General features: G+C 46.1%; 1 protein-coding gene across 1 annotated transcript in view; it reads right to left on the bottom strand.

Moving 5' to 3' along the window:
• The window catches only part of LOC135550359 (ryanodine receptor 1-like), a 71173-nt gene extending 44841 nt beyond the window's left edge, over positions 1-26332 (bottom strand). Inside the window, exons 1-40 of the mRNA XM_064981077.1 lie at positions 26140-26332; positions 21835-21954; positions 21643-21744; positions 20614-20634; positions 19219-19293; positions 18358-18436; positions 18162-18274; positions 17974-18073; positions 17762-17858; positions 17179-17253; positions 16919-17075; positions 16580-16744; positions 16254-16375; positions 15854-16043; positions 15605-15740; positions 15376-15471; positions 15147-15265; positions 14840-14973; positions 14500-14741; positions 14228-14420; positions 13898-14114; positions 13719-13823; positions 13518-13621; positions 13304-13387; positions 12913-13072; positions 12300-12447; positions 11891-12096; positions 11619-11793; positions 11288-11496; positions 10791-11149; positions 10332-10458; positions 9997-10157; positions 9740-9902; positions 9525-9611; positions 9103-9329; positions 2603-3047; positions 1947-2513; positions 1634-1834; positions 1443-1554; positions 1169-1312 (exon numbers count right to left, since the gene is read on the bottom strand). Of these exons, the coding sequence (XP_064837149.1) occupies positions 1169-1312; positions 1443-1554; positions 1634-1834; positions 1947-2513; positions 2603-3047; positions 9103-9329; positions 9525-9611; positions 9740-9902; positions 9997-10157; positions 10332-10458; positions 10791-11149; positions 11288-11496; positions 11619-11793; positions 11891-12096; positions 12300-12447; positions 12913-13072; positions 13304-13387; positions 13518-13621; positions 13719-13823; positions 13898-14114; positions 14228-14420; positions 14500-14741; positions 14840-14973; positions 15147-15265; positions 15376-15471; positions 15605-15740; positions 15854-16043; positions 16254-16375; positions 16580-16744; positions 16919-17075; positions 17179-17253; positions 17762-17858; positions 17974-18073; positions 18162-18274; positions 18358-18436; positions 19219-19293; positions 20614-20634; positions 21643-21744; positions 21835-21954; positions 26140-26187 (6385 nt within the window). The 5' untranslated portion in view covers positions 26188-26332. The remainder of the gene's footprint in view (positions 1-1168; positions 1313-1442; positions 1555-1633; positions 1835-1946; positions 2514-2602; positions 3048-9102; positions 9330-9524; positions 9612-9739; positions 9903-9996; positions 10158-10331; positions 10459-10790; positions 11150-11287; positions 11497-11618; positions 11794-11890; positions 12097-12299; positions 12448-12912; positions 13073-13303; positions 13388-13517; positions 13622-13718; positions 13824-13897; positions 14115-14227; positions 14421-14499; positions 14742-14839; positions 14974-15146; positions 15266-15375; positions 15472-15604; positions 15741-15853; positions 16044-16253; positions 16376-16579; positions 16745-16918; positions 17076-17178; positions 17254-17761; positions 17859-17973; positions 18074-18161; positions 18275-18357; positions 18437-19218; positions 19294-20613; positions 20635-21642; positions 21745-21834; positions 21955-26139) is intronic.
• Between the last annotated feature and the right edge of the window lie 475 nt (positions 26333-26807).

A 26807-nucleotide genomic window follows, 5' to 3' on the forward strand; every position in this document is an offset into this window, starting at 1 on the left:
GGTTTTGGAGCAGTGGCTTCTTCCTTGTTGAGCGGCCTTTCAGGTTATGTCGATACAGGACTCGTTTTACTGTGGATATAGATACTTTAGTACCTATTTCCTCCAGCATCTTCACAAGACGCTTTGCTGTTGTTCTGGGATTGATTTGCACTTTTCATACCAAAGTACGTTCATCTATAGGAGACAGAACGCATCTCCATCCTGAGCGTTACGACGGCTGCGTGGTCCTATGGTGTTTATACTTGCTTACTATTGTTTGTACAGATGAACGTAGTACTTTCAGGCATTTGGAAAATGCTCCCATGGATGAACCAGACTTGGAGGAGGTCTACAATTATTTTTCTGATGTCTTGGCTGATTTTCCCATGATGTCAAGCAAAGAGGCACTGAGTTTAAAGGTAGGCCTTGAAATACATCCACCGGTACACCTCCAATTGACTCAAATGATGTCAATTAGTCTATCAGATGCTTCTAAAGGCATGACATCATTTCCTGGAACTTTCAAACCTGTTTAAAGGCACAGTCAACTTAGTGTATGTAAACTTCTGACCCACTGAATTTTTGTTACGACTCTTGTCGGAATGAGACCAAGGCGCAGCGTGGTAGGTGTACATTTTCAATTTATTAAATGAACAACCCAAAAAAACAAGAAAGATAAACGACACGTAAAGTAATGTAGCGCTAAACCAGCAACTAACAAAAACAAGATCCCACAACAGAAAGTGGGAAAAAGGGCTGCCTAAGTATGATCCCCAATCAGAGACAACGATAGACAGCTGCAGAATGCAACACAGAATGCCCACCCCAGATCACACCCTTACCTAACCAAATAGAGAAATAAAACGGCTCTCTAAGGTCAGGGCGTGACCATTTTAAGAGAAATAATCTGTTTGTAAACAATTGTTGAAAAATTTACTTGTGTCATGCACAAAGTAGATGTCCTAACCGACTTGTAACAATAAATTTCTGGAGCAGTTTATGTAAACTTCCGACTTCAACTGTATGTGAATTTGGTCAGGTCGCCCAAAAAGTTATCCAATAAACATAATTATCCAATAAACAAAATCAAATCAATCAACCATTCAGATTGTCTTCTGGCATTGAAGGTACATCGTTGGCTTGATTTGACTGTTTTTCAGTGGGACGAGTGATAAAGAGTGAGACTCACTGGGTTTGGTCTCTTCTACAGGTTCTGGCTCCTCCTCTACCTTCTTCTTGCGAAGGTGCCTCAACTTGTCCAAAATTCTGAAGAGTCGTCCTTTGAGAGACATATCCAACTCCTCCTCCACCTCTTCCTCTTCAATGTGTACTCCTGAAGGTGACATGAGGGATGAAAGACCATTGACACTAGCTGCTCACCTCAAATTTAGGCTATATACATGTATATAAGTGACGTTCTAAGTTACATTTGGCGATATAAGTACTGAATTAGTTTGACTGACCGCAGTGAGCAAGCAGGTTCTTGTGAAAAGACAGCAGGGCATCGCGGACCTCATCAGGCACAGGACACTCCTCATCCTCCGCAATGCTCTTAAAGTTCATCAGCATGTTGACCTGCAGGAGAAAGACAACACGTTGTTGTCACCGTTCATGTACTGTTAAAAGTGGGACAGTACTCTGAGGCTGAAGATACCTGCTCCTGCGGTGGGGAGCGGAACTCGCGGGTCTTGCGGGCCGTCTCGGCAGCACTCATGGTGAACGCCAGCATGAGCTCGTTGTAGCGGGCTCTCTGGTTGGCCTGCACCTGGCTCACAAACTGGTCTGAGAAAGCTATGATGGCCTCTACCCTGTGGCGCAACTCACAGTCACAGAAATACTGAAGCAGAGTGCACATCTGACATACAGAAAGGAAAAGAGATGAGATGTAGCAATATTGATTCGTATAATTGGTCAAACTTGGGAGGATTTTGAAAGTTACAGTGAAGTGATAAGAGACACACACCAACCTGTAGCTTGACAGACTCTGGCAGCTTCATGTGCAGTAATCCCTCTTCCAGACCTACTTGTTCTTCTGCTTCTCCGTCTGCCTCTCCAGGCGTCGCCTCCTTCTCTGTCTCCTCAGCACCTTTCTCTCCATCCACTTTCTCTCCGTCCTCCTCTTCCTCTTTTTCTACCAGCTCCTCCAGCTCTGCCTCCAGTTCCTCATCTTCCTCATCCATCCCCTCGTCCTCCATTTCTGTTTCATGTCCACTCTCCACTGCTCCCTCCTCTTCCTCCTTCACCTCCTCCCCCCCTTCTTTGAGCGCCAGCGTTTGGCTCCCCGCGCCCTTGGCTGTGGCTTCTGCTTCTTCTGCAGCAGCCTCTGCCTCTCCACTGAACACCGTGGGCTCAATCATCTTTAGGATGTGCTTGACATCTTCATTCTCAAACACGCCCATGATGAGCAGGGTGCTGATGAGCTTGAGGATGGGGACAAAGTGGAACTCAACACTGCCTCCTACAGGATCCCTCATGGCCTGACCACCGTCTTGTACAGCTTCTGTCAGCATGGTCAGGGCCTTCGCCTTCAGCACCTACAGGAGAAAGAAAGACATGAATCACCATTGGTCAGTTCAAACAGAAAACCCTTCCGCTCTCCTTTCATCGGCCTGAGGCTTTTTACCTGTAAGGGGATGAATGGGCTGAGGGTGTAGATGTCCAGGTCTGTCCCCACAAAGCCAGTGGGGGAGAAGTGGAGTTTGGGGCGCAGGCAGGTAGTGAGGCCCACCCCTGGTAAAGCATGGGAGTTGTCAGTGTCTGAGTAGAGGTTAATGCTGCGCGTCTCGTCTGTCATGGGCACGATGAACTCCTTGTTGGTCATGAGGCGGTTCCTCTTGGCCGACTCCAGGTGCATGCTGATGAGCAGGTCGTAGTAGCCGCTCCTCATTGGTCCAGGCAGGTAGGTGTTCTCTATGGCGTAGAACAGCTGGGACTCATCAACATGACTGCATAGGGCGTGAGCCACGCGGTTGTTCCCCAGAGCACAGACCGAGCCGTACAATTTCAGAGTGTGGTAGTGGAACTTCAGCAGGTCCATACGCTCCGACAGCTCCAGGACGTCAATACATCTAGATGGGACAGAGGGAGAGAACTGTATGGCACAAGGCAGTATAGATTGACAAATCTATTGCATCAGAGCCAGAGTGGGTGGCTATTGGTTATATTTATTTTCCAATACTATAGCAAACACTGAAATCAACAATCAACCAATCATGTGATCTTTGTTAAAAGCTGCAGTGCCTTCAGAAAGTATTCACACCCCTTGACTTTTTCCACATTTTGTTGTTTTCCAGTCTGAATTTAAAATGGATTGAATTGAGATGCTTTGGTCACTGGCCTACACACAATACCCTATAATGTCAAAGTGGAATTACATCTTTACAAATTAATTAAAAATGAAAAGCTGAAAGCTCTGAGTTAATAAGTATTGGCTCACAAGTTGTGCAGTAGTCTAAGGCACTGCATCTCAGTGTTAGAGGCATCACTACAGACGCTGGTTCGATTCCAGGCTGTATCACAACCGGCTGTGACTGGGAGTCCCATAGGGCGGCGCACAATTGGCCCAATGTCGTCTGGGTTAGGGTTTTGCCGGGGTAGGCCGTCATTGTAAATAAGAATTTGCTCTTAACTGACTTGCCTAGTTAAATAAAAGGTTAAATAAATAACAAATATTTAACCTCTTTGTTATGGCAAGCCTAAATAAGTTCAGGACTAAAAATATGCTTAACAAATCACATAATAAGTTGCATGGACTCACTCTGTGTGTGTTTTTGAATGACTACCTCATCTCTGTACTACACACATACACTTATCTGCAAGGTACCTCGGTCGAGCAGTGAATTTCAAAGACAGATTCAACCACAAAGACCAGGGAGGTCTTCCAATGCCTCGCAAAGAAGGGAACCCATTTAATTTTGTTATTTCACCTTTATTTAACCAGGTAGGCTAGTTGAGAACAAGTTGTCATTTACAACTGCGACCTGGCCAAGATAAAGCAAAGCAGTGCGACAAAAACAACACAGTTCCACATGGAATAAACAAAAGTACAGTCAATAACACAATAGAAAAAATCTATATTCAGTGTGTGCAAATGGAGTAAGGAGGTAAGGCAATACATAGTAGCAAAGTAATTACAATTTAGCAAATTACCACTGGAGTGATAGATATTCAGATGATGATGTACAACTAGAAATACTGGTGTGCAAAAGAGCAAAAAAAGTAAATAGAAACCATTTGGGGATGAGGTAGGTAGTTGGATGGGCTCTTTGCAGATGGGCTGTGTACAGCTGCAGCAATCGGTGAGCTGCTCAGATAGCTGATGCTTAAAGTTAGTGAGGGAGATAAGTCTCAAACTTCAGCGATTTTTGAAATTCGTTCCAGTCATTTGCAGCAGAGAACTGGAAGGAAAAGCGGCCAAAGGAGGTGTTGGCTTTGGGGATGACTAGTGAGATATACCTGCTGGAGCACGTGCTACGGGTGGGTGTTGTTATGGTAGGTGACCTGGAGTCAGTGGACCTGGTGATGAATATGTAGCAAGGTCCAGCTGACGAGAGCATACAGGTCGCAGTGGTGGGTGGTATATGGGGCTTTGGTGACAAAATGGATGGCACTGTGATAGACTTTATCCAGTTTGCTGAAGAGTGTTGGAGGCTATCTTGTAAATGACATCGCCGAGGCGAGGATCGGTAGGATAGACAGTTTTACGAGAGTATGTTTGGCAGCATGAGTGATGGAGGCTTTGTTGCGAAATAGGAAGCCGGTTCTAGATTTCACTTTGGATTGGAGATATTTAATATGAGTCTGGAATGAGAGTTTACAGTCTAGCCAGACACCTAGGTATTTATAGTTGTCCACATATTCTAAGTCAGAACCATCCAGAGTAGTGATGCTCGTCAAGCAGGCGATTGAAGGCAGCGATCGGTTGAAAAGCATGCATTTAGTTTTACTTGCATTTAAGAGCAGTTGGAGGCCACGGAAGGAGTGTTGTATGGTATTGAAGCTTGTTTGGAGGTTTGTTAACACAGTGTCCAAAGAAGGGTCGGATGTATACAGAATGATGTCGTCTGCATAGAGGTGGATCAAGGAATCACCAGCAGCAAGAGCGACATCATTGATATATACAGAGAAAAGAGTCGGCACAGGAATTGAACCCTGTGGTACCTCCATAGAGATTGCCAGTGGTCCGGACAACAGGCCCTTCGATTTGACACACTGAACTCAATCTAAGAAGTAGTTGGTGAACCAGGCGAGGCAGTCATTTGAGAAAGCAAGGCTGTTGATTCTGCCGATAAGAATACGGTGATTGACAGAGTCGAAAGCCTTGGCCAGGTCGATGAAGACGGCTGCACAGTACTGTCTTTTATCGATGGCGGTTATGATATTGTTTGATACCTTGAGCATGGCTGAGGTGCACCCGTGACCAGCTCGGAAACCGGATTGCACAGCGGAGGTGTTGCGGTGGGATTCGAAATGGTCAGTTTGTTAACTTGGCTTTCGATGACTTTGGAAAGGCAGGGCAGGATGGATATAGGTCTGTAACAGTTTGGGTCTAGAGTGTCACCCCCTTTGAAGAGGGGGATGACCGCGGCAGCTTTCCAATCTTTAGGAATCTCGGACGATACGAAAGAGAGTTTGAACAGAATAGTAATAGGGGTCGCAACAATGGCGGCAGATCATTTCAGAAAGAGAGGGTCCAGCTGATTTGTACGGGTCCACGTTTTGCAACTCTTTCAGAACATCTGCTATCTGGATTTGGGTGAAGGAGAAGCTGGGGGGGATTTGGCAAGAAGCTGCGGGGGATGCGGAGCTGTTGTCCGGCGTTGGGGTAGCCAGTAGGAAACAGGATGTTTTTATGCTGGTTGAGGGGAGTCAGGTCTGGAGTGAACCAAGAGCTATATCTGTTCTTAGTTCTCAATTTTTTGAAAGGGGCATGCTTATTTAAGATGGTGAGGAAATTACTTTTAAAGAACAACCAGGCATCCTCTACTGACTGGATGAGGTCAATATCCTTCCAGGATACCCGGGCCAGGTCGATTAGAAAGGCCTGTTCGCCAAAGTGTTTTTGGGAGCGTTTGACAGTGATGAGGGGTGGTCGTTTGACCGCAAACCCATAACATATGCAGGCAATGAGGCAGTGATTACTGAGATCCTGATTGAAAACAGCAGAGTTGTATTTGGAGGGCAAGTTGGTCAGGATAATATCTATGAGGGTGGCCATGTTTATGGATTTAGGGTTGTACCTGGTGGGTTCCTTGATAATTTGTGTGAGATTGAGGGCATATAGCTTAGATTGTAGGACGGCCGGGGTGTTAAGCATATCCCAGTTTAAATCAACTAGCAGAACGAACTCTGAAGATAGATGTTTGGGCTAATCAATTCACATATGGTATCCAGGGCACAGTTGGGAGCTGAGGGGGGTCTATTACAGGCGGCAACAGTGAGACTTATTTCTGGAGAGATACATTTTTTAAATTAGAAGCTCTAACTGTTTAGGCATAGACCTGGAAAGTATGACAGAACCCGTCACGCTATATCGGCAGTAGATTGCAACTCCTCCCCCTTTGGCAGTTCTATCTTGTCGGAGGATGTTATAGTTAGGGATGGAAATTTCAGGATTTTTGGTGGCCTTCCTAAGCCAGGATTCAGACACGGCAATGCCATCAGGGTTGGCGGTGTGTGCTAAAGCAGTGAGTAAAACAAACTTAGGAAGGAGGCTTCTTATGTTAACATGCATGAAACCAAGGCATTTACGGTTACAGAAGTCAACAAATGAGAGCGCCTTCGGACACACAGGGCCTGGGTTAACCTCTACATCACCCAAGGAACAGAAGAGGAGTAGGATGAGGGTAAGGCTAAAGGCTATCAAAACTGGTCGTCTAGTGCATTGGGGACAGAGAATAAAAGGAGTAGATTTCTGGGCGTGGTAGAATAGATTCAGGGCATAATGTACAGACAAGGGTATGGTAGGATGCGTGTACAGTTGAGGGTAACCTAGGCATTGAGTGATGATGAGAGAGGTTGCATCTCTGGAGGCACTAGTTATGCTAGCGGAGGTCACGGCATGTGTGGGAGGTGGGGCAAAATAGGTACTGTATCTGAGGAATGTGGAGTGGGGCTAGGGGCTCCGCAGTAAAATAAAAACAATGACAACTACCCTAAACAACAATATACAAGGCATATTGACATTAGAGAGACATAAAGTAAGGCATAAAGCAATCACAGGTGTTGATTGGGAAAGCTAGCTAGACAAAAATGTACAGACAGCGTAGAGATTTGGGCGCACACATTTGGCTGGACTCGATTCACGGCCAGATAGCATTTCAAGTTAATTTATGGAATAAGAGTTTATATGCAGTTTCATATATGGCGATGAATGGGCAGAGAGGGTCAGTTAACTACACACAGGGCCTGAGTTCAAGGCTGGGGCTGACAGATAAACAAAATAAACTAAATGGAGTACCGTGATTAATGAACAGTCCAGCAGGCATCAGCTACAGTATATAGCCAGGTCCAGTGAGCAGTAATAGATGAAACAGGGAAGCCGTTAGATCGTCGTTCTAACGCTAGCAAGCAGGAGACACGGCCTTCAAAAAAATAGCAGGTCGGGGCTAGCAGAAGCGTTTTCACCGACGTCCGGCATAGGCCGATTAAGGGCACAATGGACGGAATTACATCGGCAGACCACTCGTGATGGATCGGCGGGGCTCCGTGTCGACAAAGGGTCCAGGCCAATTGGCAAAAGAGGTATTGTAGTTGGAGTAATTTTGTTTGCAAGCCGGGAGATGAGCCTGGCTCGAGGCTAACTGGTGCTAGCTTCGGGACAAGGGCGTTAGCCACTATAGCCACTCGGTAGCAGCTAGCTAGCTGTGATGAACCGATGCAAAGGTCCAGAGCTTACGGCAGGAATCCGGTGATATAGTGACTTCTAGTAGTGTTAGTGAAGAGCTCGGGAGGCATCAGCTGTGTAGCCGAGTGATCATAGGGTCCACTGAGCAGGCCAGGAGATGGGCCTGGCTCAAGGCTAGCTTCGGGGCTGGGCCACTCGGTAGCAGCTAGCTAGCTGCGATGATCTGGAGTAATGATCCAGAGCTTACGGCAGGAATCTGGTGATGTAGTAGAGAAAAGCAGTCCGGTACGATCAGGGATGATATCACGCTGTGCAGACTGGTGGGTATTATCCAGGCTAAAAGTGGCTGGTGTCTGAGCTAAAGGTAAAGGCCGCTAGCAGTGGCTAACGATGATTAATAGCTAGTAGCTATTAGCTGGTTAGCATCTGATGGCTAGCTTCTGATGGCTGTTCTAGCTATAAGGTCTAAAAATAGCATATAAAAATAAGATTTTTTGATATTTTAAATAACAGACAATGAATATCCCTTTGAGCATGGTGAAGTTATTAATTACACTTTGGATGGTATATTAATACACCTGTACAAAGGGTCCTTCCAGAGAGGAACGCTCAGGGATTTTTGCCATGAGGCCAATGGTGACTTTAAAACAGTTACATTAATGGCTGTGATAGATGAGAAAATGGATCAACAACATTGTAGTTATTCCACAATATTAACCTAATTGACAGAGTGAAAAGAAGGAAGCCTGTACATAATACAAATATTCCAAAACATGAATCCTATTTTGCAAAAAATGTATAATGTTTGGGGCAAATCCAATAAAACACTCCATATTTTCAAGCACAGTGGTGGCTGTATTCGTTAAGGACTGGGGAGTGTTTCAGGATATAATAGAAACAGAGCTAAGCACACACAAAAACCTAGAGGAAAACCTGCTTCAGTCTGCTTTCAACCAGACACTGGGATTCTAACATGTATTGACTCAGGGGTGTGAATACTTATGCAAATGAGATATTTATGTATTATATTTTAATTACAGTTGAAAACATTCCTAAAAACATGTTTTCACTTTGTCATTATTGAGTATTGTAGGTAGATGGGTGAGAATAAAATATTTAATTTACGTGTAATAAGTCAAGGGGTATTAATACTTTCTGAAGTATTTGTATGTTCTCAACATATGAACAATAGCTACCATTCTTGATTACTTGATAATCAGTTCATCAAATACAATAATCCTCTGCTTAGAGGTCAGTAAATGTGGCCGTGTTCTGACCTGTTCTCTTCAGGGATGTGCAGGGCCATCATGGTGAGAGGCTCTCTACACTCCACCACCCAGCCGTGCCTCTCGTTCACACGGCCCGTCTCTGGGGACAGGAAGTGGTTGGGCATGCGGCTCCAGATGACTGGGGTCAGCATTTGGACGTCCAGCCTGGGAGGACACTGGGGGACCGGGTTCTTACGCTCACTGCGGAACATGGCTGCCGAGATGGGCATGATGTTCTACGGCGAGAGGAGAGAACAAACACTCACTTTGAAGAGTAGAAGGGTGGTCGTTGAAGTGACATGATAGGTTGAGTGAGAGAATTAAAGGGGGAAAAAACACATCCATAACAATTTAAAAGCAGACAGTAATGAGTTAACACTGTAAAAGCAGACAGTGACAAATGTACTTGAGGGATTCTCTGTGAGTCTGACCTTGAGCTTGCCCAGCTCCACTTGCAGCATGTTCTGACTGGAGGGCAGAACAAAGACAGCTGGGAACAGTTTAGTGTTGGGCTCCACCTGGAACAAACAACCAGTATCACAGACGAAGCCCATAGCAGTTTGTACTTTTCCCATGAAGTCCATTAACCCGTGACAAGCTTCCGAGTAAATAAATACATTCTTACACTGTGAATACAGCATCTCACCTGGTAGAAGGTGTTGATCTCTTTCCCATTGGCTGTGAAAGTCATGAGGCCAGTGTCCAGGTCAATAAGGCAGCCAATCACAAAGTCCTCCTGACTGACACGGGTCTGCTGGGAGCTGCTGAACTCCCCTCCCCACACCATGTAGCAGTTACTGCGCTTCATACTGAGGGAGACAGGTGAGAGAAAACAGTACGCTAAGATAATATCTTAATATCTCTGTGTGTTTATGTATGTGTGCGTGTGTGTGTGTGTCTCACCTGTCATGGATGTTGCCTTTGTCATCTCCCACGGTGACAGTGACATTTCTGACTTTGCTGAGGTCAAAGTGCAGGTCGTACTGGTGGTAGTCCGGGGTGATCCAGCCCACCCACACACCGCTGGGTTCTTGTCCCGCAATCACTCGCACTGAATAATAGTACTGCACACAGAGGAAGTGGGCAGAAAACATGACTTAACAATGGATTGAACTAAACCAAACAGCAAATAATAATCCTCACTCCAAAAATGTCCTGGTGAAGAGAAGTGATTATCCATTCAGAGAGTTAGGTTTAGACACTAGGGTCTGAAGAGGTCACACGTAAAAAGGTCATACTGTGGTGGTGTTGAGGATGATGTCGTCGTCATCTCGATCGTCTGGTACAACTTCCTCCATCAGGCGGGGCATGGTGGGAACAACAGGGGGCGGAGTGAAAGCTGCCTTCTTGGCCTTGAACAGGAATCTGAGGGGCACACAAACAACGTGGCAGTGGAGTAGGACCTCCTATACAAGACGACTGAGAAAACACGACGATGGTTACAGTTCAATTCAGGAAGTCAACTGAAATTCCAGTTTAATAGGATAAAAAGGGCATCTGTGCTCAACGATTCCTCAATTAACTGATTTTCACATTTTAAATTCAAATCACTTCCTGAATTGGCTTATTTCAATTCAAATTGACCCCAATCCTGGTTTTCAGCATTCACTTTCTACTTTTTTCCAACAGAGTTGTTGTAGCCTGTCCAAAGACTACCGTCTTTCTCTTTACCCATCTGACCCCTGCTCAGTACTGACCCCTTCTTCTTGCTCTTCTCTGTAGAGGCATCTTTCACGTTCTCTCCTCCTTCATTGACAGGGATCTCCTTAGGCACAGAGGGCTCCTTCTTCTCCTCCTCTTTCTCTGTGCGGCTGGCAGACTTCTTCAGCACCTCAAAGTCAGAGTCGGGGTCAACCTCCAGAACCTCGTCCTCAGGGATGGTCAGAGCTCGGGTGAGGGGGGTGGTCCCGGCTATAACCTTAAAGGTCTCGTGGAACTCCACGGGCATGCTGAGCCTCAGGAACAGCAGGTCTGTGTTGGCGTTCTGAGAGCCGAAGGTCTTGTGGGTCAGTTTCAGACACGGAGCGCTGTCCACTGTCCCATCCACACGGGACACCTACAAAGGGTACATGGGACGGTGGAAATCTAAGAGAAACCTAACTTTAACATTTGTCAATTTACGATCATGTAATATGGAAACAGAAGTCATTTCTAAGCATAACGAGCCACTGTAACTGAACAAGATATGCTGTACCTCAATGTGAGGGTGTTCTGTAGGAACAGGGATGAACTGGGGCAGGCTCTTGCTGAACCACATGGTGATATCTCTCTTCATGTTGATGGCGAAAGGCTCAAAACCCTCCTGCAGGCCACAGATGGTGAAGTAGCGCAGGCTGCTGACGTTCTGGCCCAGGTTGAGCCGGCCAACCTGAGACAGGCCCAGACTACACACAGGGATAAAGCCTGGAGAAAGAGAGACACAGTTTAATGAATGGCATAGATTTAAATGACACTGAATCATACTATCCACCTCTTGGGCAGCAGATCCAACCTATAAGGATTTACCTGCCACAGCAGTCACTCACCATCTCCTGTGTCTATGTCCTTGAAGGCCATCTCAGAGCCAGAGTCGCTGATCAGCATCTCTCCGTTCAGGGTGAAGAAGATGTTCTGCTCTACCAGGTCGATCATACAGCCTACCACGTCACCTGGCAACCAGCTACGACCAAACGGTTCATTGCCCACATGCCAGCGCTGAGCCTACAAAAAAGAAAAGTCAAAGGTCAAAGAGTAGGACACATTAGTAAATGTTTTCCCTAAAACAGACACAGAACAGATCCTTCATCACTGACCATACCTTGAAACCATTGAAGACATAGGCGAGCTCATCCGCCCCCAGCTCTGTGTCAGCGCGGACACTGGGTCTGGCCCAACCCACTCTCATATCCCCCACGGTGACAGCCTCAAACTCAAAGTACCACTTCCCCTGGGTCACCGCATATGACTTCTCAGCCCGGAACACACGGATCTTATTTCCACGGGAATGACCTTCTCCATTACCACCTTGCACAAACAGAGATACAGGTGTCATTATTAAGATGATATATATATATATATAGCAGTCAGGTACATAATTATTGGCACCCTTGACCAGTAGTATATATATGTATGTGCGTGTACAGTATATCTAGCTGTATTTAACAGGACTAGTAGCTAGTTCAGTACAGTACTGAAATATGAACAACTTGGCAGACAGACAGACTCACTGCTCTCCTGGTCAGGTGGCTCAATGTTGTAACCGTAGCCGATGAGAGTGCGGACAGCTGCACAGACAGTGTCTCTGTTGGTCTTCTTGGTCTTTTCGTCCAGCAGGTTGTACGGCACCAGGCGCGGGTTGCGCTTGCTCATAATGTCCTGAACATGGAAATAAAGACTTGAAATCAACTCAAACGATTATGGGAGTCATAGATTTATTCTGTAAGTCATGGACTTACATCTTGATACATCTTAGAAAGAGTGATACTGCACTAGCTCCAGAAAAAAAGAAAAAAATGTATTCTATTTGTCTTGAACAGTTGCATAAATGTTGGCTCCGAAAACATCCCGACTTCAACGACTCATGAGTCAGGTATGAATAATGCTTCACCCAGAGTTCAACTTTTATAAAGTACTATAGCTGCGTCACTTTAGGTGAGCTTGTTGTGTGCCCACCTGCACGCCTACGTGCGCATTAAAACCCACCCCACAAAAACACTATTGAGATTCAATAGTCCTTGTTTGAAAAGAACTTGAGCTACAGTATTACCACAGGTTTGGCCTGACTTGCTGTGTGCGAGTCTCCTGCGAGAACCAAGGACAGGCAGAGGGAGGAGAAGCTACCTGTACAATGCTGTAGGTCCATCCCTGGTGGACCCTGTCACGAGCCCACACGTTGTGCCCATTCTCTGCCAGTCTCTCTACTAGGTTGGTCTGGTTGGGTGTCAGCTTGACATGGTTGAGGTCCAGAGGGGCAGGCTTATATCCACTACTCATCATATACCTAATGGAACAAACGGGATGTCATGATTACACGAGTAAGTCAGATGTCATTATTGCTATTCATCTCACTAAAGTGAACAGGCCTCAACTGAAATGACAATCCAACATTTCACAACGCCCATCTCAGATCATGTCAAACAGATCATTCACTTTTCAACCACGTAAGTGAATATCAGAGAATAATGACGTCATGCCTAAATAAGTCAGATCACAATCTTGAGGTATCGCTCACGTTTTGGGCATCTTGATGTTCTTCAGGTTCTCCTCTGCTTTCTCATCCCCCATGCCCACATGACAGCCCAGCGCCAGCAGAGTCCTTTGAGGAGCAGAAGGAGAGGTGGTGAACACCCAGCACATGCAGACATACTAGGCTGAGAGGGCGTGTCCAAGACCTTGAGAAGGTGTGTCCATGACCTTGAGAAGGCGTGTCCATGACCTTGACTCACTTGAGTGTTTCTCCAGACATGGCAAGGTTGTAATTCTTCTCTGGCTCTGGCAGGCTCTGGAAATCCACCAGGCAGGGGTGCAGTTTCTTGTTGTCATCTCGGAACTGGAGGAGTGGAAAGAATCAAGATGTTTGCCAGATTGGATTAAGCAGATATCATTAAGTCATGTGATCTGACTGAGGCAGTATGGGAAGCACTCACCGACCCGTAGGTCCATCCTTGTTCAATGCGAGTGGCGGCCCATAGCTCATGGCTGTTTTCCGCCAGCTTCTCCCGAATGCGCTCCAAGTGAGGCGGAAGCACAATCTGAAAGGACAACGCGGTGAATGGAGGCAAGAGCTAGGAGAACGAGATGTGTACAGATCATTCCAGGGTTGTACCTGTACTGTGTCCACAGGGCAGGGGGTGAAGGCGGTGTGCGAGAGGGACTGTGTAGGCCCCAACAGATTGCGGACACCGTTGAAATCATGCTTATACTCCTTGATGGGCTCAATACGCAGTCGGTCCTTGGGCAGCACAGCCTCATAGCACGGGGCATAGCCTGGCGGTGGGAGGAATTTGAAGTCCCCATGCCGCCCTCCCAGGAGAAAACGAACCCTTGGCGTTTGCGAGGAGAACATGGACAGTGATCACTCATTTGACATAACTCATTTTCTTAAGACTCATTGTAAAATGACAGCGGCTCTGTAAGCCCTATCGTCGGTTCTCACCTGACGCCTGCAGAGAAGCTGACGACAGGGAAGAAGAGGCCGTCCAGGTTGAAGTTCTCAAACATGCCCTGCACCGGGTGCCCGTTGATACGGAACGAGATACTGGGCACGCTCAGATCCAGGCAGCAGCTGACCACATCGTCTGCCGCTAGGATGTGCATGTTGGGGGAGGCGACATGCCGGAGGACTCGTCCTGTGGAGACACACGCATCTATAAGACGTCAACCAGTAATAGAGTTCTGCATTCTAAAGCGAGGCCCTGCATGCCGTACCTGACCACAGGTGGAGTCCATCAAAGGCGTAGGAGTAGAGGTCGTCGCCAACCCCGTTGCCGCCCCAGCCCTCACCACCCCCAGGGTAGGGGCTGTAGCCCTCAGTCAGAGCCCAGCCCACACGCAGGTGGAAGGCCTGGGCGGTCAGGAAAGGCTCCACATAATCCACCATCACCTCAAAATACCACTTCTTATACTGTGTGGATCCCTCACAGGTTCCGAGGAAGATGTTGGGTCTCACACTGAGATGAAAAAACAGTTAATGGTTTGAAGGAAAAAAGCGAATTGTCGTGGTTGTATTTTCACGAATGATATTTTGTACGGCCAGATATCTGTATACCTGGTGACATAATTGATGATGTTGGACTGCAGGAGGAGGTCGCGACCTGGAAGCAGATTCTCTGTGATGAGATTCTGATTGGACCTTACAGCCACACCGTTACACACACACAAAGAGCAGAGCACATCCAACACCTAGGGAGAGAGAAAATTCTAAAATCAGCTCTCAAATCATAAGGAGATGGACTGTCAACAACATATGAACACTTCTCTAGATAAGCACAGGCCTAAATAATAACTTAATAATAGAAATAATAAATAAATATAATAATAATAAACTTCAATGACCTGCACACGTATTCACTGACCTTGTGATTGCGTCCATGCTTATCCAGTAGAGAAATGATAGATTTAATGTGGTTCTCCTGGATGATGTTCAGGACCTCTGGACTCTCAATCAGAACGCAGTACAGCACCTCCAGGATGCCTGTGGTGAGCATAACACGCAATGAAACACAGAGGGCACTCCCGTAACACATTCAAGTCAATGTGATTCAGTGCTGAAAGGTGATGGAGTGTGTTGTAGTGGGCCTTAACCTGAGGAGGCCTCTAAACGGTCCAGTTTGCTGACCAGCCAATCCAGGTTATCACAGAACAAAGCACAGTTGGCCCGGTTACCTCTGATGAGAGAGGCTTCACAGGAAGAGAATGACAGAGATCAGAGCTATGTCATGTTCAGATTGAAAGGGCATGTTGCCATAGTAACCACAGCCATGCAGAAACATGATGGGACCTGAAACAACGGGATGAATAGAAGGTCACATACCCAGCAGCTCGTACAGGAGATTAACGATTTCCTTCCAAGACTCGGCAGCTTCCTCCCCTGCAAACTCGGAGAAGTGGGCCGCCGTGTTGTAGACATTGAGTCGGTCAATACAGTCCAGCACCAGGGTGATCATGCCCTGTGCGGAATGACACAAATAACATAGGAACACCAAAGGGAGGAGCCATTTGGGAAGAATATTTTCAACATACAGTACATCATCATCCTCATCTGTTGTGCGTGAGCACTGACCTCCTCTTGGAAGAGGTTCTGTCTGTTCTTGAGGGAGCGTAGTTTGGTCTGCTTCTCCTCGTGCTCCAGCTCCTCCTCGGGGGGCCGGAAGTAGAAGATGAGGTCCTGCAGGGAGAGGGCCACTGAGTCCATGGGCAGAGACGGGGGGCCTGAAGAAGACTTGTTCTTCCCGCTCAGAGAGTCCAGCGCTCTGGAGACACAGGGAACAGGGGAAAACGTCACTGTACTGAGCACGAGGTCAAACACTAAACCAAGGCGCTCCGCCCCTCCTGAAGGATAACAGTAAGTCAAAGGGGTCTATACATACGTCCATAATGTGTAGAAAAACTCAAGAGATTCCTAGATAAGTATTTTCTCAGAGAGCCATAGGGAAGACATTGGGACTGGAGAGGGGCCATACTTAATGAACTGAGTGAAGAGGCCTGCTGTGTTGTAGATCATACGAGCAGCCTGGAACTCCTCTGTCTGGGAGCGGGCCACGGTCAGGGCATCGTCCATGTGGCCCTCCTTATGAAGGATGGCCTGAGAGAGACATTGACAACATGGATAAACACCAGTTGCACTCCAGGGGAAAGCGGAGCATTTGAAAAGCCTGAACAAAATGCATTCACACTAAATCCCTATATTACGGGGTCTTCATTATCTCTTAGCATTTCCTTTGCTGTTGTTCTTCCTGTCCTTTAGCTCAGGTGTTTTTAGGCATCTTGCCGCACGATTTCTCCATACCTTCCTCTTAAGAGGTCCCAGGCGAGCGGACTTGGCATCGACAGAGGCGTATGTAAGCCAGAGGCCAGAGGAGACGTGCTGTACAAAACACATGGACTCCCCATACTTAATCTCTGGTGTGCCCATGCCCTCCACATCTCGTTTCTGAGCCACCTCGATCTTTTCCTGCAGGTTGGAACACGGAACAACAAGGAGAAAGAATGACTATCAACAGCGCTAGGTACAGAGGGATGATATGAACGCTGCCAGAAGCTTCTGTTCCATTCTATGAAAAGGACCACGTGCGTTTTTTTACACTGATCTCTATATTAACAGAGCACCATTCGAGACGACCCTGACCTTGGAGATTCTGAAGCAGAAGGCTGACATCTTGGCGTTGGCTTTTTCAGGGTCCACCACCAGCAGTCCTTTCTCTTCATCCAGGCAGAGGTAGCGGCCTGTGGTTATATGACGCACTCGGAACGACTGGCCCCATTTCATGTGACCTCCACTCCATCTACACAGAGCCATAAGTACAACCCCAAAGAGAGAACTCATGTAAGACAATTGTAATGGTTTTTTGTTACATAAAGCTGAAGAACAGAAGGGCATCCACTCACCCAATCCGGAGGGGTTCTAGTCTCCATAGTGACCGGGCATGGCTACAGACAGCACCCCCTTCATAATGAGCAATTCTGAAAACAGAGATGGGCTGTTAGTGACAGGTGGTGTTTATGCAGTGTCAGATGAAATATCTGATTAACATCTGATTAACCTTCCTAAGTTCTCCCATGTCACACCGCTCCTCCGCACACTTCACTGGCTTCCACTACAAGACCATGGTGCTTACCTACGGAACAGCAAGAGGCACTGCCCCTCCCTACATTCAGGCTATGCTCAAACCCTACAACCCAACCTGAATACTCAGTTCTGCCACCTCAGGTCTCTTGACCCTTCCACCCCTACGGGAGGGCAGCTCCCACTCAGCCCAGTCAAAACTTGTCTCTGTCCTGGCACCCCAATGGTGGAACCAGCGTCCCCCTGAAGCTAGGACAGCAGAGTCCCTGCCCATCTTCCCGAAACATCCGAAACCCTACCTCTTCAAACTTCAAACAGTATCTAAATTATCTCACAGCACCCCGCCCCCTCCCCATATATATAATGTCAAATGTAAATGTGGAATAGTTCAACAGTGTTCATCACCTGCGCTGGTCGTCTCCTTGTTCGGCAGCAGGGATAGCCAAGCACTCATCCATGTGACCATGGAACAGTCTAAGAACATAGCCTCCAGTCAGAAAGCCTGAGGGGTTGATGTTACACTGGCAATGAGAGAAAGACACGGCAGTCAAGTGTAGTGTTTCTAGATGATCAGCTAACGACTAGGAAATAGAAAAACAATAAAGACATATACACACCTTCAGCAAGCTCACAGCCAGACATCACAGGGCTCATGGTCCACAGCGTCTGCATGAAGGAGGCGTCCACCATGAGGTCACCACTGGCGTAGGAGAGATGCTGGAGCGAGAGAGAGAACATGTCAGCTCCATCCATAACCTGGTGAGGTTGAAAGTCCACTTGGCAGTGTGTCACCAAAGCGGCTCACCAGGTATCTCTCAGAGGACACGCTGACCAGGATGAGGTCATCTCCCACCCTGACCTTTTCTCCCTCTGACCTCTGCTTGGACGCAGGGTGAATAGTCCACCAGCACGCCTCCCCTGTGGAGGAACACTTACGTCACTCAACTGAACACTGTGCAGAAAATTAATATGAGCACTGTTCTCTATGGTAAAGGCCATACCGGTGGAATCTTCCTGTAAGCCCACATCAAAGGCCAGTTTGTCTGTGAGTGACCTTGAGGTAGTCAAACAGCTGAGGTACTGCAGCACACAAAGAGTAAAAATTACACAATGAATAATGAAGCGCTAATTGAAAAGCAAACCCATGTAACTGCAAAACTATCTCCCCCATACCACCCACACTAAAAATGCAAATGGCTGGTATAGTACACATTCAATGAATGGGACTTGTGTGGTTATGATGAGTGAAATAGAGGGAGAAATTGTGGGTGTGGGTGGTAGCGTGGATGGTAATGTGGGAGATGGTGTGGGTGTGGATGATAGTGTGGGAGATGGTGTGGGTATGGGTGATAGTGTTGGTGTGGATGATAGTGTTGCGTGGGGGAGATAGTGTGGGTGATAGTGATCGTGTGGGTGGGTGGTAGTGTGGGAGCTAGTGTTGGTGTGGGTGATAGTGTTGGTGTGGGTGATAGTGTGGGTGTGGGTGATAGTGTGGGTGATAGTGTGGGTGTGGGTGATAGTGTGGGTGGTAGTGTGGGTGTGGGTGGTAGTGTTGGTGTGGGTGGTAGTGTTGGTGTGGGTGGTAGTGTGGGAGATGGTGTTGGTGTGGGTGGTAGTGCTGGTATGGGTGATAGTGTGGGTGTGGGTGATAGTGTCGGTGTGGGTTATAGTGTTGGTATGGGTGATAGTGTGGGTGGTAATGTGGGAGATAGTGTGGGTGTGTGTGGTAGTGTGGGAGAGGTAGAAGTAGAAAGAAGTGGATGATAGTGGGTTGGTGAAATGAGAAACATGTGAAAATGATAGTGGGTTGGTGAAATGAGAAACATGTGAAACTACGCAGTGAGACAGAGGAGTCTGTTTACCATGCTGGAGTGAGTGTGCTTCAGTAGGATGGCATGGCCATACAGCAGGGTACGGTGGCCCCCTCCTTGAGATGACTGGGTAGAACACAGGAGAGCGAGAAGTTAAAAATCCAACCGAAGAGAGTCGTGTATGATTCAACATTCAGCCTGCTAAGGTCAGGCACACAGGACTATTAAAGACTGAGGAGGGAGACAGGAGTTGAGCAAGTCATCCTCCTCGTACCAAACTGAGAACAACGTGGCAGGCAACAGAGAACCTGTGTACTGAACGTATCTGGCTGAGAGGAGTCAGAGAGCCCACCACAGAGAACCAACACAACAGCAAACATGTCCACATTGTGTCAATACAAACCAGGGGTGAGTGGAAAGGGAAATTGATTAACAAAAGTCAAATGATTAACAATACTGGAAATAAGAAACAATACCACAGAAAGTCACATGTCACAATTAACTGGAAGGCAGAAAAAGTGACATTCAGACAATCAAACAATATTGTTTCTTCAACATTTGTTATAATTAGTGGTTATCATTTCCACCGTCAATGTTGTTATCATCTTGATTATTCCATGAGTAAGTGGAGAGTCAGAACACAGCGCAAGACTGACTTCTAGGTCAGATTTAGTGAACCCGTGTGTGTGTGTGTGTGTGTGTGTGTGTGTGTGTGTGTGTGTGTGTGTGTGTGTGTGTGTGTGTGTGTGTGTGTGTGTGTGTGTGTGTGTGTGTGTGTGTGTGTGTGTGTGTGTGTGTGCACGTACGTACATGCGTGCGTGCGTGCAGTTTGATATTCAAGGTTACACTTTGCCTTACATTCCAGACTTTCTGAAAATTAAGATGAATTGCCGTGATGGTTTGGTCAAACCACAGTAACTCACGGGATGACGGAATAGCAAGGATTAAGAAAACGTAAAGGGCTGGTCTGGTCCACATTCAATGAACGGGACTTATGTGGCTGTGAGGAGTGACGATGGGAGTATGATGAAGGTTGTATAGGAGACATTCAGAGGGACAAGGTCACAGGGCAGGAAGTGCCTTGTTTCAAATGACACCATCCAACACTCGGTCTGTGGTCCACGTTTCTGCTGTTGGACGTAGCGTAGAGATTATACGGCAGCCAGAAGCCCTCGACGGCAGAGAGCTTCTTAGTTGCTCCTGTGTTGCTGACAGGAATCGTTCCTCGAGTGTCATCTGAAACGCCGCTCGGTATTTCAGCTATGACAACACTGAGCAAAGTGTGGAGTTAGGTAGTATGAGTGAGGGCAGACGAAAGTGGCACATCACTGTTTGAGACAGGGACATTGGGTGAGAGATGAGAGCACTCTCACGGTAGACAAGGGGTGGAGAGGAGGGGAAAACTTTGGGGAAACGTGACAGGAAGGGAAACATGAGCAGACATACCCATTTGTCCAAATCGACTGCCTATGGTTGGCAGGTGGGAGGTGAGGGGTCAGAAAAGAGACAAAACGAAGTTAAGTTGCTAAAAATACAAGAGGCCTTGACATAATATTCATATTTCAAATGCATCAGTGATGTGTCATTAGCACATAACTATTCACGACAATGCTACTTTTACAACTATGTGTCGATGGCATAAGAGAGGATGTTCTCACTACCATATAAGGCATAACAGTATTTTCTGAAATGTTTAACCAAAAGTACTGATTCCCATATTATGGGAAAAACACGACATTTGTTTTTATTAGTTTGATTCAGAAAGAACTAAGCTCACCAGACACTACACAAAGACCACCTCTATTTTCCAGCCAAAGAAAATCTATTTCCATGTACTGTACACTGAGTGATCAAAACATTAGGAACACCATCCTAATATTCAGGTGCATCCCCTTTTGCCCTCACCTCAACTTCCTCAATTCATCGGGGCACGTACTACAAGGTGTCGAAAGCGCTCTACAGGGATGCTGGCCCATGTTGACTCAAATGCGTCCCACAGTTGTACCAAGTTGCCTGGATGTCCTTTGGGTGTTGGACCATTCTTGATACACACGGGACACTGTTGAGCGTGAAAAGCCCAGCAGCTCTGCAGTTCTTGACTCAAACCGGTGAAGCCTGGCACCTACTACCATACCCCGTTCAAAGGCCCTTAAATATTTTGTCTTGCCCGTTCACCTTCTGAATGGCACACAGACACAATCCATGTCTCAATTGTCTCAAGGCTTAAAAATCCTTCTTTAACCCGTCTCCTCCCCGCCATCTACGCCGATTTGAAGTGGATTTAATAAGTGACATCAATAAGGAGTCGTAGCTTTCACCTGGACTCACCTGGTCAGTCTATGCCATGGAAAGAGCAGGTGTCCCTAATGTTTCGTACACTCAGTGTACACTGTAGAATTGTTTAACATCGGATGTAAAAGAAGCTCCTTTAATCCCAACACAACAGAACCAGCAGCCCCTCTACTGGTCTCTTACCTCGTTGAGCTCCATGGTGTTGGACAGCATCTCCTGTAAGGCTCGTACCGACAGGGACTGCTCCAGGATGAAGCAGCAGATTGCCAAATCAGGTGGCACATTCTACAACACAACACATCCGTCAGCAAAACCCTGGGAACGCAACGGCTGGAGTACAGACGTAATCAGAGTGGGGAACGTGGTTCTCTCTACCTGAGCATTGGAGGTGGTCTCCAGGAAGCAGAGGCGGTTCCCAAAGCCCTCACATGAAAGACACAGTTTGATCTGTTCTTTCAGAATGGAGGCAGTGCATTGTAGCACAACCTGGTCATCCTACATATAGGAGAGAGAAAAAAGGTCAAAGGCCAAAACCGATTACGTTAATCAGCTGAGCTCGTTTATATCATAATTGTTATTTAATTGTTTTACATTTAAGATGTTTCATCACTTGGGTAACATGTCAAAAGTAGTACTTTATATTTAACTTGCCATTCATAACCTTGATAGGCCCATATGATATGGCCAGGGGTAGAGTTACAGCCAAAACCCATTTAGAGGGGCTTAAGTGTGGATGTGTAATGGTTGTAGTGGAAGAGAATATAGTAAAAGCGTGAATATGATTCCTGTCCACCAAACAGGCATATTGTATGTCGCATAAGAACAAGGCTGCAACCCTGCCCAACATATGGTAACAATAACGAGAGTAGATAGAGCCAGCAGAGTGATAAAGCTGTCGTAACGGGGAGCCGAAACATGGCAGGTCAAAAAGCAAACAAAGAGTGGTCAACAGACCCTCTCTGGTCTTGGATCTCACATTCCTAACCTTCACATCCACATTTTCTTTGTCATTCTTCTGTGCCGGGCCCTGCCCCTGTCCTAACACTAATCTCCTTGGTAGTCGGACTTTGGGTAAGCACCCGCTCCTCCCGGCCCTCTATTTCAGAACCCTGCACCTGCTGCTCACACATTCCCCTCGGTGGAGCAGTGGATATTTGAGACACAGTCAGCCTGGCATAATAATTTGTAATGCACTCACACAGAGAGCAGTGAGACAGACAGACCCGGTGTCAAACTATCATTCTTAGGCTGACAGCTCAAGTCACACTAAACCTGGCCAAAGTCAACCATAGAGACCAGCCAAAAGTGGGCAAAAGCCATACTCCTTAGTTATGACAGAAGAACAGTGGACACCGATAAGTCGATGTAACAAGAAACCTTTTACAAAGCCTACAGTGCTGTAGAACTCAGTGTACTTCAGTTCATTTGTACTAGTACTACCACTGTCAATCATACCAAAACTATCAGAACACATGACATATATATACACGACGCCATCACTCTGACCTGGCAAAAGATAATATAATCGAAAGCACTTCATCATACTGCGAGTGCAGTTCTCATAGGGCCAGAACTAAACAGGTGCTCCCATGGCCCTGGCTATAAACCTGCTAATCCCAAGACTCTGTAAATATAGAACTCAGCAGAGTTCAAGATGAACAGCATCAAAGCAAGTGACGGCCAGCCTCTCTCACACCTCCACATTCAGCTGGCCAACTCAAGAAAATGGTTCCCTTCTTGGCGAGCGTCATCTTCCACACACTGCTATAATGATAGCCACGGTACGCTCACACACAAACGTGCACATGAATACAGTAGATGTCTTTACACTACTTTATGTTCATAGTAAGTACTGTACTTTCACAATAAAGTACATGTCTGCGGTTCTCTAATTAAACTCCAATAAGAATCTAACCGACTCAAGTAACGATCCTGAGAGAAGCACGAAACAGACTTAAAGGCCCAGTGCAGTCAAAAACGTGATTTGCCTGTGTTTATAGAGACACTGAGTGTACAAAACATTATGAACACCTGCTCTTTCATGCCAGACTTGGCCAGGTGAATCCAGGTTAAAGCTATGATCCCTTGTTGATGTCACGTGTTAAATCCACTTCAATCAGTCTAGATGAAGGGGAGGAGACAGCTTAAAGAAGGATTTTTAAGCCTCGAGACAATTGAGACATGGATTGTGTGTGTCTGCAATTCAGAGGGTGAACGGGTAAGACAAAAGAATTAAGTGCCTTTGAACGGGGTATGGTAGAAGGTGCCAGGCTTCACCGGTTTGAGTCAAGATCTGCAACTCTGCTGGGTTTTTCATGTTTAACAGTTTACCGTGTGTATCAAGAATGGTCCAACACCCAAAGGACATCCAGCCAATTTGACACCACTGTGGGAAGCATTGGTGTCACCATCGGCCAGCATCCCTGTAGAACTTGAAATGCCCCCAGTTATTGACACTAACCGGTGCGCCTGGCACCTACTACCATACCCCGTTCAAAAGCACATACATTTTTTTGTCTAGTCCATTCAGCTTCTGAATGGCACACACACAATCCATGTCTCAATTGCCTCAAGGCTTATAAATCCTTCGTTAACCTGTCTCCTCCACTTCATCTACACTGGCTGAAGTGGATTTAACAAGTGACATCATTAAGGGACCATAGGTCAGTCTATCATGGAAAGAGCAGGTGTTCTTAATGTTTTGTATACTCAGTGTATATTTTCACACTATGAGGTTGGAATACTACTGTGAAATTGCTAATAATGCCATTTTAGTGTAAGAGCGGTTTGAAAAGACTGCATGACATTTCAACCTGTTGTAGTGGGATGACGTTTTGGACTGACTGGTGATTGAATTAATAAACCAATAACATTCATATTTTAGTCATTTAGCAAACGCTCTTATCCAGAGCAACTTGCAGTAGCAATTAAGGTTAAGAACCTTGCTCAAGAGTAGATTTTTCACCAAGTCGGCTCGGGGATTCAAACCAGCAACCTTTTGGCTACTGGCCCAACACTCTTAACCACTAGGCTACCTGCCACCCCAATAAGAAAAAGAGTTCTTAACTTCTCTACCAATAACAGACAGTTTTACATCTTCCCTTCCCCACTTAAGACCACTCCCAGACAGCCTTAGCAAAAGTATTGCTTGAGAATTTGCTCTTTAACAAGAAGCTATTTTTGTTTTCAATTAAAAAATGGGCAAAAAAAACAGTAAAGTACTTAATTGTTACCCCATAAAAATATTTGATATTGATATAAAAACAGCTGCTCTGGGCCTTTAACAAAGCAGAGGCAATATAGGACAAAGCTCTTTATATGCAGCAGGCACTATAAAAAGAAAGTGTTCTGCTCTGGTGGTGAATAATACCTCGACAAGTACACACAACACTCCATCTCTGCCTGGCATCAGTCAGGTTTGACACAGCAATACATGTTATATAAAAACCGTGCCTTTGAAATGTGATTCAGCCTCACGTCAGCATGGGAGTCCCTAATGAGGAAAAGGAGCTCTGCCTCAATCGAAACAGGAGAGCCTTTTTCAGAAAAGTCATGTTGCATGCCATGCTCTTTGTCAATGCCTTGTTGTGATTGTACATTATATGTAGTCTTTGAGAGAGAGAGATATTCACGTTGAAAATAATGTGTACAGTATCTAATACAGTATACCAATGCCTGTTCCCAAAAATATCAGTGCTTAGCGTTGGTACATTGTTTTCACTTGCGTTATACTTGTTTCCACGAACTCGCTTCTCCGTGTGTCTTAATATAACAGATATGAAATGCGACATGCTTGATTCATCCGGGGCCTTCGGTCCCTGTGAGAAAACTGATGGGGTAAAGGTTTTCTTGTCTCTGCTCCACAATGTCCCCAGAGGTTCAGAGAGACGCTCGCTCAGTGGTATGAATGGTCTAACCCTCCACAAGCAGGCCAGTCTGTAATTACTGTACAGCTGAAGACGGAAATCATTCTAAGAACAGGTCACAACACACCATTAGGACAAGGTGTCTAACACAATACCTCTCCGCCATTCAGAAGATGAACAGTGTGGAAATCAGCATCTTTATCATGCTGGTCTCAAAATGTGCTGTAGTCTGTCACTAAATTGCTGTGAAGACATGCCTTCTCTTGACAGGACCAAATGCGCCGATGCACCAACGTAACCTACCACTCCTTTCCATCATGCTGCCACCTCATGACCAGATATGTCTGAAAACCCATATTACTGCACCTAAAAGTAAAAACCAATATGATAGTCAATCTGATTCCGCATCCCATTACATCTCATGTTCGTCATTCTTCGTTTTTTATTTTTGTATTACTACCCCTCGTTTTCATGCGTTTCTATTTGCCAGCGTCAGCTGTTACTTGGCACCCAGCAAACTGCCCAACTCCCAAACAGTAACATTTCAAGCTGCTCTGGTATAAAAATAGATAACAATGCAGACAAGCCCAGCATCTGTCCATGTCAATCTGATCTTTCCAAAGTCAAAGGGAAGCCACTATCAAAACGTATGGAAGTTAATGCATTGGACTAGAAGTTACACCAAAGTCACGCATTAGGCCTACGGCAAGATAAGGCAACTTATCGTAGTTATACTGCAGTATGGTTTCTCTCTCACAGCCTTTTTCAGTTACAATCGAAACCAACAGAGCCAAAGGAGTCCAGCATCACTCACCGTACGTAAGAACTGAATCTCCTCCTCTCCATCTCCTCCTTCCGCCATCCTCTAATGTATTACTTATCACTCTATTCTCCCTGGTTGTTCCTCAGCAAGCCTCGCTGTCTCTCTCCCACCTCTTTTCTCTCACTCCCAGCGTCTGTCTGCGTGTGGGCGTACTGAAGGACAATGTGGGTTCAGTGGCAATGGCTGTGTTATGAGACAGTGTGACAGTTTACTAACTCCTTGCTCCGTGCAACATGACAAGGGAAAAGTGGGTGGAGCGAACTGTTAAACATGGTGCTACCTTTACGAAGTCCTATAGAATTGTTGTACCATATTAACAAATGTACTGGTAAACGTGTGTCCGTTTTTAAACATCTACAATATGGTGTCAGTGACCAAGCCATAGCCTAAAACGTTAGTGTTGTTGCATTAGTCCCAAAGGGATTGCCATTGGTGAGGTCTGCAACAGGTTTGTGAATACAGATTTTTAAACCTTGCTACCTCCTAGGTCAGAAAAATGAAGTCAACCTCTAAACAAATCAGGAAAACACCTCTAATGTTACTAAGAGGGATAGACTAATCTGATATCAATTAATACATCAAAAGATTAAAATAAATCATTTTATTCAAACTGAAATACATACATTTACACAAATTATATATAGTCAGATATGTAAAAC

Source organism: Oncorhynchus masou, chromosome 12 (genome assembly GCF_036934945.1).
Source record: "Oncorhynchus masou masou isolate Uvic2021 chromosome 12, UVic_Omas_1.1, whole genome shotgun sequence".
NCBI lineage: Eukaryota > Metazoa > Chordata > Actinopteri > Salmoniformes > Salmonidae > Oncorhynchus > Oncorhynchus masou.